The sequence below is a fragment of the Ochotona curzoniae genome, unplaced genomic scaffold, assembly GCF_017591425.1.
Source record: "Ochotona curzoniae isolate NIBS_2020 unplaced genomic scaffold, NIBS_Ocur_1.0 contig_3432, whole genome shotgun sequence".
NCBI classification, from domain to species: Eukaryota; Metazoa; Chordata; class Mammalia; order Lagomorpha; family Ochotonidae; genus Ochotona; species Ochotona curzoniae.
In genome coordinates, this window is record NW_024465859.1 from 9,485,625 (window position 1) to 9,499,752 (window position 14,128).

The following is a 14,128-nucleotide window of genomic DNA, read 5'->3' on the forward strand; positions in this document are numbered from 1 at the left end:
CAGGAACCTCCTGCAGGTCTCCCAGAGAGGTGCAGGATCCCAACACATTGGGCTGTCCTCAACTGCTTTCCCAGGTCACAAGTAGGGAGCTTGATGGGAAGTGGAGCTGCTGGGATTAAACTGGCAACCATATGGGATCCCGGCGTGTTCAAGGCGAGGACTTTAGCCACTAGGCCACGCTGCCAGGCCCTCCTTTAGGGTTCTTCAGTCTATGCCCCTTTTCCCCCTCAGCCTTGCTTTTCCTTCTGTTTTTCTCCCTGTTCTCCCACTGTCTTCCCTTATTCCACCTTTTTTCTTTTGTTTTTTTCATCCATTGTCCTCCTCCTCTCACTACCACCACCCTGCCCCATACACGTAATTTTCTTTTTTTCTTTTCTTTTTTTCTTTTTCTTTTGTTTCTTCTTGGAACTACCAGTGACTTCCGAATTAGCTTTTTCATTTGTTCTCAAGAGGTAGTAATTGTAATAGTGGCATTTAACAAAGGTTTAGATAAAATATTTTCAGGAACCAAGAGATATCTTAAAATATTATTATACAGGTTCACCCTCTGGCTACACGTGCCATATCAATGCCATTGTATTCCTGGCTGCTTCACTTCTAATTCAGCTCCCTGCTTAAGGCCTGGGAGAGCAGTGGAGGATGATCTAAGTCCTTGGGCCCCTGTCGGGAGACCTGCATGAAGCTCCTGGCTCCTGGCTTCAGATCAGCTTAGCTCTGGCCACTGCGGCCATCTGGGGAGTGAACCAGCAGATGGAAGACGTCTCTCATTCTCTGTCCTACTGTCCCTTTCAAATAAAAATAATATAATCTTTTTAAAAAGTGCTACTGTATTAAAATGGAGACAATCATTAGAGATTCTAGTAGACCAAAGATATATAATTTCCTCTAAACTGTTCTCTCAGCATGGCTGAGCACACTAACTTGCTCTCAGGCTCTCCTAGAGGACCATGTGACTCCATTCGATGTGTAATAAACTATTTACAATTATTTCTTAGTAATTAAGTTCCTACTTATATAATAGCACCAAATTTTGAGCTCTAGGAGAGCATATTGGTTTCGTTTATATATTCTTTTAAGTTCTTAGCTTTTTGTCAGTTTGTTCAAAGAACACAGAAAAGTTTTTACAAATATTTAAAAGATTGCAAATTTGCTTTTCTAATAATTAGTGTATGTATATGTGTGCATGAATATATACATATATATACTTTCTGTAAAGAATAAGCAAAATCACAGAGACAAAGGAAATTAACTAAAACTTTTTGGGGAAAGGGAAGGAAAATGATAATAGCTATTGATGAGGACAGCGTTTCTTTTGAGCTGTGAAATGAGAAAGTGGTGGATACTTGCAAATCCTGTGAATATCCCGAACTGCACTGAATAGCACACTAAAAGGATGAAACTCATAGTATGTGAATTTATGTATCTTAATAAAGTTAATATTTCTTAAATTAATGTTTCTGTGAGCTTTTTGGTAGCAAAATTTAACTTTTTTTTTTTAAAACAATTTGTTTACTTGAAAGAGCAAAGAAAAAGAAAGTTCTTTTGTCTGTTGGTTCACATCCTAAGTGGCTACAGTAGTCAGGTCTACACCTGGCTGAAGCCAGGAGCCATCCGGTCTGTCATGTGTACTTTTTTTCTCCATTATTTCTCTTGATAAAACGTTGCTATCATGCTTAACACAACTTTCTCTGCCCTCCGTCATACACACAGAGAAAGCTTATGTGTTTGGTGGATGATATGATTAGTGTAGGATAACGCAAAATTGGGAAGAAGAAGGGGATGTGTTGGAAAGCTATTAGAGATGATTGCTGGAAACCAGAAAAGTTACCGGTGGTCTGGATTAGGGATTTGGGGTAGAAAGAACACATAGGTAGTAGCTATAGGATATGGCAGCACAAGATGAATAAAAGGAGAGTTTCCCTAATGTTGATAGCCTGAATTCTTATGGGGAAATATTTTTATCTCTCTTTTAGTTCATCCAATATTTATTGAGCTTGGTGGTCTTCTAACAGAACAGGATATGAAAGAGGAAATAAAACTAATTTTAGAGTCTGGATAGTAAATTGAGTTTTGAGCATGCTGAGTTTGTAGTATATTCAGGATCGCTTTTAGAAAGTACTTTAAAAGCTGGTTCTGTAGAAAGTTCCAAGCTATAGATACATACCTAGGATCCTTTCAGTGGTACTGAACTCGACTGTCAAAAGCTGTGGGAGCTACATTAAAAATCAGTTAATATCAGCATCACTCTTTGGAAATTTTTGTTAATCAAATTTGTGCAGTTTCCTAATAGTTGATTGATACCTCTTATTTGTAAACAGTATCATATTAAAATATGATCAGAACTGTGTAGTGAAGGATCGATGTGGGTGGTTAGTTTCCTTCTAAATACAGGGTTGGGTGTTGTGGCACAGCCATTTAGCCTGCTATTTGCGACCACTGCGTCTTTTATGGGAATGACAGTTTCAATCCCTGCTTCTCTGCTTCCCATCCAGCTTCCTTCTAATGCCTTCTGAGAAGCTGCAAACGGTGGCTATGGGATGGGGCCTTGCCACCCAGATGGGGAGACCCATACGGAGTTCCATGCCATTGGCTTCAGCCTGGCATAGCCCTGGCTGTTATAGGCATTTGGAAAATGAACCAGCGGATTCATTTCTGTTGCTCTGTTTTCGATCAGATGCAAACAAATAAATAGGTAATTGTTTAAATAAAAAAATCTCTTCTATTTAAGGAAATACCATTTCATTTGTACTTCATATATTGCTTAGCCAGTATAAAAAGTCATTTTAAGCTAATAAGTAATAAATTTTCACTAAAACCTTATGGAGGTTACTAACATTTTCAAATTTATTTATGCTGGTTTTTTTTTTTCATTTAATACATATTTCAATTTTTCTCCTCTAATTGGAAAACTTGCCTGTACATTGTTCAGTTGTTGAAATAACATAAAGAAATTGGCATTTGTAATTAGTGAATAGAAGATACCAAATCTAAAAAAAAAGTTATGACTTGAAAGTGATTTTTTATGTTGATGTTTCAGATTGAGAAGTGTTACTCTCTTAGACCCCCCCACCGCCGCCTTTGCATGGTACGCATATGTGGTGAGACCCATCTGTCATAGAATAATTTCTGTGAACTAATTTTATGACTTCCACTCAAAATCCCTTTTTAAGCAGTGGAGGCTAACCATGTGCTTTTCTACTTTAGCAGACATGATGATTACCTGGAGAATTGGTGAAACACCATTGTAAATTCTCCTTCTCAAAATTTGGGAATGGGTGCAAGAATCGGTTTTCTAACAAGCTCTTGGATGATGCTGACGCAGCAAATCTGGGGACGCATTTTCAGTAGAACTAGGGTGATGCATTGTGATGGTCACTCCAGCATCAGTAATCTATGAAGTGTTTCTACCTACCATGTGGAAGGAATCTAAAATGAAAACCAAATGTTCCACATTAGACAAACCCATTGCCAAGAAATCTCAGCTAATAAGAATTAATGTTTCATAATTAAAGTGTTAATTGTCAATTAGCCATTAGTGAGCATAATACATACTAATCTATTGATGTCATTTTCTGTTTTTGCTTTTGTGACATCATGAATTTTTTTATCCAAATCCAGACACTTTCTTAAGATTTTTATTTCTGCTAACTTTTGTTATCCTCAAAATAATGGTTTAGAAACCTGTTAAGCATGATTTCATATAATTGGAAAATTTCCCCCAAATGCGAGCAAATTGCATTAATCATAATTGTCAAGTCATTTGAGAATAGTAAAATGGCAATTTGCTAAAACTTTCAGGCTTGATACCTAGGTTCTATTGTGATAATCACAGAGATCCTGCCGCTCAGTGCTGTGGCATGTTTGTGATAGTGTAATTTTGGAAATGCTTTAGTTTCTTACCACAGCAATTCTTAATTTTTGAAATGTTTTTATGTTTTTGACATTGGCAAGATACTTAAAAGTAGTAATGCTGTATTTGTATAAATGTTAATGAAACATTTCACTAATTTGTATTCTTTTTTTTGGTTAATTTTCAGTTAATTGTACTCTTCCCACCATTAATGTTGATATAAATTTCTTTTTTTTTCCCCCATGGCTTAGAAAGATTTACTGAGTCCTTTAAAAAAGATTTTAACATGCCTGAATATACTTTCTTTTCATATATGGTCAACCTGAATTTAAAAATGCACAGATATCAGAGATGGCATGGCATGGCATGGCAAGTTAATCCTCTGCCTATGATGCCCACATCCCACAGAGTTGCCACTTTGTGTCCCGGTTGCTACACTTTTGACCTGCTGCCAGGGAAAGCAGTGGAGGATGACTGGGCCCTTGGGCTTTTGCTACCACATGGGAGACCCAGGGGAGTTCCTGGCTCCTGGCTCCTGGCTTTAGACCAGTTCAACTCAGGCCATGACTACCATCTGGGGGATGATCCAAACATTCAAAGATTTTTCTGTCTCTTCCTTTCTCTCTCACTCTGTAACTCAGACTTTCAAGTAAAGTAAGTACAATCTTAAAAAAAAAAAGTTTAGGGCCCGGCACGGTGGCGCAAGTGGTTAAGGTCCTCACCTTGCACCCCCGGGATCCCATATGGGCACCAGTTCTAATCCCGGCAGCCCCGCTTCCCTTCCAGCTCCCTGCCTGTGGCCCAGGAAAGCAGTCCAGGACGGCCCAAAGCTTTGGGACCCTGCACCCGTGTGGGAGACCCGGAAGAGGCTCCTGGCTTCGGATCGGCATAGCATTGGCCGTTGTGCTCACTTGGGGAGTGAATCATCGGACGGAAGATTTTCCTCTCTGTCTCTCCTCTCTGTATATCTGCCTTTCCAATAAAAAAATAGTAAAAATAAATCTTTTTAAAAAAAAAGTTTAAAGAAAAGTGCACAGATATTAATGTTAGTATTGGTGATTTTTGATAGTGTGTAACCACCACTCATATAAAATTTAGAATATTAACGTTCTGTTAGAATTCCTCCATGCCCCTTTCTTTTATTCCTGTTTTGTATTCCCATCTAGGAGTTGACTTTGATTTCTATCACAATGGAATAGATTTACTGAAATTTGGATTTTGATTCAGTGGCGTCAGATAGTATATGCTCCTTTGTTCTTGTTGCTTTTGCTCAACATGCTTTAGATACTCGTCTATGCTACTGTAGATGGGTAGGGCCTGTATTATTATTATTCAGTAGTATTTCTTTATAAGGGATTTAGTAAAATTTGTTTATCCAGTCTTGTGTTGCTGGTATTTGTGATGCCGGATTTAGCTGTCATAAATAATATTGTTAACATGTTCTGTTCTGAGTCTCTTTGTGGATGTGTGCCTTTATGTTTCAACTCTCTTAGATAAATATCTGACAGGAGAATCTCTTGATCACGAAATAGGTGTAAATTTTCTAAGAAACTACTACCAAATCCCTGCCAACAGTATATGAGAGGTGCAGTTTTTGCATATCCTCACCAACATTTTGATGTTTCCCGTTTTTTTTTAAAGGTTCATGTTATTTATTTGAAAGGAAGAGATAGAACGAAGAGGGGGAGAGAGTAACAGAGACACCCAGCCAGAAAGAACTTCCATCCTCTTGGTACTCCTCAGATGGCCATGCCAGTTGGGGGTGGGGTAGGCAGAAGCCAGATGCCAGGAACTCTCCAGATTTCTGACACAGGTACAGAGGTTCAAGTACTTGGGCTATTTTCTGCTGCCTTCACAGGCACATTAGCAGGGAGCTGGGTCAAAAGTGGAGCAGCCAGGATTTGAACAGGCACTTGGCTATCGCATCTAGAATTGAAACTGGAGACTTTAAGTTCTGCACTACCCATGGTAGCCCTGTCTTTTTATTTCAGTTGTTTTATTAGGTATGTGCTAGAATCAGTGATTTTTAATTCATGTTTTCTTAATGACTGATGAAAAAATTTTAGTGCAAGTTGGTGTACAAAGTGTTTATTCATAAATTTTATTTTGTTTAGAAATGTAAGTTTTCTCATGTTTTCCTTTTTACTGAGTAATAAGATTTTTTTTTTTTGCATATTGTGAATGAAAGTCTTAATATTTATACAGACAATATTTTTTCCTGGTCTCTTGCTTGTCTTTTCATTTTCTTGGGGGCTTTTGAAAGCAGAATATTTCAAAATTTGATGAAGTCTGGTTTACTGATTTCATGTCCTGTACATTGTGCCTGTTATTTTCTGTCAGAGCAGTCTCTATCTGCCTTATGTGTTTGTCTCATTCTAGAAGTTTTGTACTTAGGTCTGTGATTCGCCGTGAATTAACTTTTATGTGTGAAATGAGATATGGATTGCAGTCATATATATATATATATATATATAAACATGGATATCCAGTTGTTTTAAGACCATTTGTTTTATTAATGTTTTCCTTTCACCATTGAATTGGTATGGCTCCTTTGTTGAATGTCAGTTGATCATATATGTACAGTTTGTGTACTTCAGACTTTGTATTCTGTTGCGTTGATCTATTACAATATCTTCAAGCCAGAGCTACAGTTTTGATTATTGCAACTTTATAAGTTTTGAAATGTAGATAGTGTAATTGTTCTTTCTACTTCCCCCCCTTTTTTTTTAAAGTAATTTGCTGGAACTTTGAGTGGGATTGTATTGACGTATCAGTGTGGTAGAAGTGGACAATGAATCCTCCCAGTCATGAGTATGTTCTTTCTATTTGTTTAGGTCTTTTTTGACTTCACATAATGATATTCTATTCAGGGTTTGTTTTTAAATTGTTATTTAGTTTGACGCTCTTGTTAATAGTAATTTCTTAAGCTTTTATTCTTTAATTGTAAGTTCCAGGGCTTACTTTCTTAATTTTTAATCTAGTAATTTCCAAGATAATAAGTTCTTTTTAAAGATTTATTTATTTTTATAGCAAAATTTTCAAGATATTTTATAGGGAAAAGGAGAGACAGAGAAAAGAATCTTCCATTCACGGTTTACTGCCCAAAGGGCCACAACTACCAGAACTGAGCAGATCTGAATCTAGAAGTCAGGAGCTTCTTCCGGGTGCAGGGTTCCAAGGCTTCGGCCCTTCTCCAATACTTTCCCAGGCTGTAAGCATGGAGCTAGATGGGAAGTAGAGTAGCCAGGACACTACTGGAATCCTGGCACTTGCAAGGCAGAAGATAACCAACTGAGCCATCACATAGGGCCATGAGATAGTAAATTCTTTCAGTTCTTTCAGTTCCAGCTAAAGGAATATTTTGTTTTTAAATTTTTTTTGAAAGATTTAACAGAGAGGAGAGACTACATAGAGAGGGTTTTCCATCTGCTGTTTTACTCGCCAAATGACCACAACTGACAGAGCTGGGCCTGTTCAAAACTGGGCTTCTTCAGGTCTCCTACATGGGTCCAAGATCTATGGCTTTGTCCATCCTTCCCTGCTTTCCAGCTCACTAGCCGAGAGCTGGGTCGGAGGTGAAGCAGCTGGTACTGGAACCAGTTCCCATATGGGATGCTGGCACCGTAGGTGGAAGATTAGGCTGCTACCCCACTGTGTTGGCCCCCAGCCAATTGAATTTCAATTTAATGCTGAAAGAAGATGAAAATTAGCCACAGTAAGTAAACTTTGCAACACTAATTTTAGAATACGTATATTTTGTTCATTAAAGGATTTTTCTTTATATTGTTGGTGACTGTTGTTGTTGAAACTCCTTGTTATCCATAAGATTAAGTTGGCATTTTCCTGAGAACTTAAGAAATCAATGTTATTTTTTTATAATTCTTCCTGGTCCCTCAATGATGGTAGTAAACCCCTATTGTGTAGAATGTATGAGTGAATGAAATGGAAATGGCTTTGTGGTTTCAAAAGTAGGAAGGTTTAGGTAGTGGAGATCTTAGAAAAAGGACATAAGTTTTGACAAGAGAAAAATAACTTATCTTCTTATGATGATAATGATTGAATCTTCCTCCCACAGGAAGTTTTAATTAGATTTAGAAATAGGAACAAGTAATATTTGCTTTGAGACATACAAGTCTTGAAATGTTTAGGGACTCATTTTCCCATTATCATCAAAATTATTTCAGATTTAAAAGTTTGAAATACATGTATTATTGGCACCATTTTATCAATAGGTTTCATAAGTCAAATTTCTTAAAAAGTGATAGTGTCTATTGTGTTCCAGCATTGAAAGTTTTGGACTGTATTTTGATGTCTTATGGCTACAAAATTTAACACAAACTCAGTGATGCTAAAGTAATTTTCTATTTCCACAAACTGGAAGACCAGAAATCCAAAATTACTGCAGTTGGGCTCATTTCAGAGCGCTGGCAGGGCTGGACTCCCTCTGGAGGTTCTCAGGGAGTTTGTTCCAGCTGCTGGTGGTGGCTGGCTTTGCTTGCCACATAGCTTCAGTCTTCAAGGAGAGCATCTTCATATCATGCTCTTCAAATCTGTCTGCCTGTTATAAGAACACTTTGATTTTGGAGTAAGCCCCCCTGGATAATCTCCTTATTTCATGATCTTTACCTTAATCCTGTGTGCAGATTGCCTTTTCCTGAGTATTGGAACATTTACACCAAGCGGGATTATGGCTTGACATCTTTAGGGGCCATTGTCAGCCTGCCTCATTTTATGTTGGAAACAGCTGTCCACAGATTGGATTGAGGTGTCCAACACACTAATGACATATATATTTACTTATTATAATTGCTGTTTCTAAAGTGAAATATAGCTATTTAGTGGGTGTTATAGAATAATGCTGAATTCTAGTGTTGTGACTGAATAGATTTAAAAGCCTCAGGGGTTTTGCTACTTTTTCAGATAGCAAACAGAAATTGCCAAATCAGGGAAAAAGACTGAATTATGCTTTGACTGTCAGAATTAATATGTGACTCATAGTAAGATTTAGCCAGATATTTTAGTTTGGGTTTAGTTTCTATATTAACAACAACAAAAAAAAAGTGTAGGACCTTCTTAGATGATTAGGCCTGATCTTTTCTATTTGTTGGACCAAGCAGATATTAAGTACAAACCTGGTAGAAGTTTAATGTGTGCTCCCACTCTGGACCTTTGGAATGATTTCCTCAGGGCTTTGCTGTAACTGTAGCTTACATGTGTGCAGATGGAGATTCCAGTACCGTGAGTAGCATTGATGCACACGATCTCAAAGGAATGGATCAGATACTGAACTTTAGTGCAGCCAACTCTATTTTGACTTTGGCATGCTGCTTGAGTATCCCTATTTCAGGGATCACCAAAACTTCAGTATGGGAATAACATTTTTAGTACCATTTGGTAAATTATAACCAAGATGAAACAATAGAACCTTGGTTTTCTTTCTTTCTTTCTTTCTTTCTTTCTTTCTTTCTTTCTTTCTTTCTTTCTTTCTTTTGTATGCTCCCTGTTTTTCTCTTCTTGAGTCTTTTTTTTTTAATTAGTTTAAATATCTGATTGTTGGTAATTGGTGAGTTGGGTATGGCAGGGTAAGTAGCTTGCAGAAGGGAAAGTAGGAGTTTAATTCTTAATGTTGCCCTCTCGCAGTGTGTATGATGTTTACCAGTTCTGTGTAACCAAATATCCCATTGCATTTTGCTTGTTTGTAAGGATCATCAGTAGTGTGGCAAAATTAAAAGCAATACCCTGTGATCTAATTAAAATTTGCATACTGCATGGATTCTTTATTGGCAATTGAAATAATTTGGTTTTATGTTACTTGCTACAATTATTGAGTGATTTTGGCCTTAAGTACTTGGATAATAAAAATGGTATGTTATATGCAGTTTTTCATGCAATTTGAATTTCTATAAAATGGTCAATGAAATCTTTTTTGATTATATAATTTATTGAAGAGTACATGAATACCACATTATTGTGACTTGAACTGCTAGTATCCATATCTACCTGTCTGTTTTATTATAAAAACTTGAAGGTTGGTGCTGTGGCATAGTAGGCTGTCTTTGACTGTACCACCAGATTTCCCTCTGGGTCCCGGTTCTGCCCCACTTCTGATCCAGCTCCCTGCTTGTGGCCTGGGAAAGCTGAACAGAGGATGGCTCAAGTCCTTAGAAGTTCCTGGCTCCTGGCCTTGGGTGAGCTCAGCTTGGTCACTGTGGTTGCTGGGGAGGGAACCAGCAGATGGAATATCTCCTTTCTGTGTCTCCCCTTCTTTATATAACCCTGCCATTCAATTAAAAATAAAATATATATTTTTTAAAAAACTTGAAAAAGAGTACAAAGTAACTATTTTCTGTATGCCTATGCTTTTGAAATTAAAATGTTTTATAATCTGTGTGACGAAACTTTCAGAATAGTTAGTTTAAAATTTTGTGTAAAAACTGTTCCATGTAAAATTCTATGTAATAATTTCAAATGGTTTCCTGTTTAGTTAAAAAGTGGAAAAAAATACATGTCCCAAGTATCTGATGTGGTTAACCCAGATTATTTTTAAATCAAATGTTCATCAGTTTAGATAACTTTTCCTTATTTGTGTATGCTATTGAGAAACTAACAGCTAAAAAGTAAATGATCCTTTTAAAATTCTTAGATACAAAGGAAGGACCAACAGAGAAAAAAGGAAAGGGTCGGTAAAAATGAAGTGTCCAGTAAACCACGTGTACATTTTCAGGGTTGAGGAAGATGAAGAGCATTTTTAATATTAGGTACATTCTTACTTAGCTAAATTTGTGGTGTAAATTTCATAGGACAATCTAATAATTCCCTTGTAATGATGTCTAGAGGAAAGCACATTATATAAAGGCAGGTTTCTAGCACTGCAAAGTTTGTGTTCCTCTCTTTTCGTGTCCTGCTTATCTGCACGTACCTGTTTCTATTTGTGTTAGTCATCCTCTCTAGGTAAATCGTCCATGAGACCAATGATTCCATGAGCAAATTATCCAGAAAATGCTGTCTTTGCACGTTGTGACAGATCATGTCACTGGTAGATTTACAGCTACTCCAATGGTCTAATTAACCTGGCAGTCTCCTGTGCCCAACACTGTTGACTTACTGCCTCAGCATCTTAGTTTTGTTCCTCTTGTTACCCTTTCTCTTTACTGATGCTCAAATTTGCAGTGGTGACTCCCCCGCCCTTGTTTTTAGCTACCCCTTCTCAGCTTTGTACTCACCACTCCTTATTTTTGATTGGCAGTATCATCCAGATAAACAGAGTACAGATGTTCCAGCAGGAACAGTGGAGGAATGCTTACAGAAGTTCATCGAAGTTGATCAGGCATGGAAGGTTCTAGGGAATGAAGAGACAAAGACACAGTATGACCTGCAGCGCCGTGGTAGGTACCTGGCTCCAGGGCTGCGGCCGTGAGCATCATCTGAAGCACAATATGCAGCCATTTGTCTGCCCAGTCATTACCGGCTTTTCTCCTCCCTGACAGCCTTATTTGTTTGTTTACTTTTGTATTTATTTCAGCCTTGCCTGATTATTTTGTATCCATTGAGAAGTTAAAAAAAATACTAGAATACTGCTTCTTGTGCAGCCATAAAAGCTAGTTTTTGTAACTACTGAAAAATGTTTAATTATGTGTTCCTAACTAGTAAATTTTGTATTTGCATTAAATTTATATACACATTGAAATTCTAATAGTATTTCTGAGACTGTCATATAAATGACCTTCTAAAAGAAGACACTATGCTGGTTCTGTGCTGCACTGTGCTGTGCTGTCCTACATTGTAACAATGTAAGCGCTCTGCTGCCTTGGCCCTCGTTTCTAGGCTGGACTTTATGATATCTCCAGAATAAACTATTCTACATAAGATTGCTGTAAATGATACTTAGGAATGCACATTGTTTAAGCAGGCTTAAAAGCAATTTCTTGTATGCTTTTCAGAAAATAGCTTCTTCAAACTGTGACAAGCTGTTGTGAGAAAGAAAGGGAGAAATGTAGGTCAGGTTTGTCACACATGGACTGCAGTTACACGAAGTGATAGGCTGTCTTTCAGCACTGGCCTTGGGACAGGAGTCCCTCAGCCTTCTGTTTGAACCTTCAATGCGTACCATACATGCTAATGGGGGGAGTCAATAAATCAGTCACAGCCTGTGGGGGAAACACTCAGTTGCTCTCTCCAACAGCGTGACAGCCACGGCATTGACTGGAATGTGCGAGTAAAAGCTTGCCGTCTCTGCAGCTGACTGTGGAATCCTCTCGCAGACTCTACAAGGGCACACCGTCAGACCTCAAAATGATTTTAAGCCCCTTCCTACAACAGTTATGACATTTTGACTTGAGAACAGGCTTTATTCTTTTTTTTTTTAAAGATTTATTTTATTTTTATTGGAAAGGCGGATATACAGAGAGGAGAGACAGAGAGGAAGATCTTCCATCTGATGATTCACTCCCCAAGTGAGCACAACGGCCAATGCTATGCCGGTCCGAAGCCAGGAGCCTCTTCCAGGTCTCCCGCATGGGTTCAGGGTCCCAAAGCCTTGGGCCATCCTCGACTGCTTTCCCGGGCCACAGGCAGGAAGCTGGAAGGGAAGCGGGGCCTCCGGGATTAGAACTGGTGCCCATATGGGATCCCGGGATTGTTCGAGTGTCCCGGCTTCTCTGCTTCTGATGAAGCTCTCTGCTGTTGTATCAGGGAAGGCAGCAAACGGGGGCCCAAGTACTGGGCTCCTTTCACCCACCTAGAAGGTAAGGATGGGGTTCCTGGTCCTGGCTGCGGCCTGGCCCAGAGCTGGCTCTTTTATCCATTTGACGAGTGAAGCAGCAGGTGAAAGACCTCCTTATGTCTATCTCTCTGCCCCCCACCACCACCTTTCAAAGAAAAAATTAAATCTCAAAAACTAAATAAATAAACAAAAGCTACATCCTGAAGAGGATGTGGTATATGCTTATAGTTTCACTCATCGTTTCTGCCACTCCACAGTCTGTGTACTATTAAGAACATGTCAGCGAGGTTGACTAGAAGCCTGCTGTCGGAACAGAAATGGTGCAGGAAGGGGTCAAAATCATAAAATATTCTCTATTACCAGGAAATAGGGAAAGGTGTAACAGAAAGAGAAACAAATAGCACAAAATTATACGTGAGCATAGAATTACGTGGAAGGATTTTGAGAGATGTTAGAACAAATAACATATTAAAAATTTTCTCTTTGATAAGTCTTTGCAACTTTGAATTTATTTTCAGTTTTGAGTCCTTGGTTTCAAATTTTTAAATAATTATGACCCCTGCATCACAGAGGACTTTTGCAGGTCATTGAAATCTAGACACATCAGCTATACTGAGAGTTGGGTCTGATTCATGATTAACATAAGCAACTTAGAATTTATATGTCAGGCACAGTGCGGTGACCTAGCTACTAAAGTCCTCACCTTGAACATGCCAGGATCCCATATGGGCGCCAGTTCTAATCCAAGCAGCTCAACTTCCCATCCAGCTCCATGCTGTGTCTGGGAAAGCAGTCAGGATGGCCCAAAGCCTTGGGACCCTGCACCCGCATGGGAGACCTGGAGAAAGTTCCTGGCTCCTGGCTTCAGATTGGTGCAGCATTGCAGTCACTTGGGGAGTGAATCATTGGACAGAGGATCTTCCTCTCTGTCTGTCCTCCTCCCTGTATATCTGACATTGCTGTAAAAAATAAAAAAAAAAAAAGAATTTATATGTTGGTTTTTCTGGTAAATTCCTCATACTTAATTGAATTGAGCTATTCTAAAAGGATGTAGAAATACAGCTTTGCTTGCCATTTTAGTTCTACACATCTATGCACTAAAAATTTTTTTTAAAGATTCTGTGTTTTAAAGGAAGAGTTACACACAGGCACACACAAATTTACAGAGCATGAGATACAGAGAGAGAGGTCTTCCCTTGGCTGGGTCACTCCCCAAAGGACTGCCACAGGCTGGGCTGGCCCAAGTTGAAGCCAAGACCTGCCCATGTCTTCCCTGTGGGCATCAGGAACATGAGCACTTGGGCTACCTTCCTCTGCTTTCCTAGGCACATTGGTGGGAAGTTGGATGTGAAATAAAGCAGCCAGCTCTCAAATCTGCACTCATATTGGATGCTTGGTCACAAGTGGCAGTTTAACCTGCTATACGGCACTACAATGCTGTCTCCTAAATATTATTTTCTTTTTTTTTTTTTTTACCAAAGGCTACAATTAGGAAGAATGAGTGCTTTGTTTCAATTTTAAATGGAGGTTGGCTTGGCATTAGGTACATGTCTCTT

General features: G+C 38.6%; 1 protein-coding gene across 3 annotated transcripts in view; it reads left to right on the top strand.

The window, feature by feature from the left end:
* Positions 1 to 14,128, top strand: part of DNAJC24 (DnaJ heat shock protein family (Hsp40) member C24) — a 55,184-nt gene that overhangs the window by 28,607 nt on the left and 12,449 nt on the right. For all 3 annotated transcript variants that reach the window (XM_040980036.1, XM_040980035.1, XM_040980037.1), the window contains exon 3: positions 11,097 to 11,235. In XM_040980036.1, coding sequence (XP_040835970.1) covers positions 11,097 to 11,235 — 139 coding nt within the window. The remainder of the gene's footprint in view (positions 1 to 11,096; positions 11,236 to 14,128) is intronic.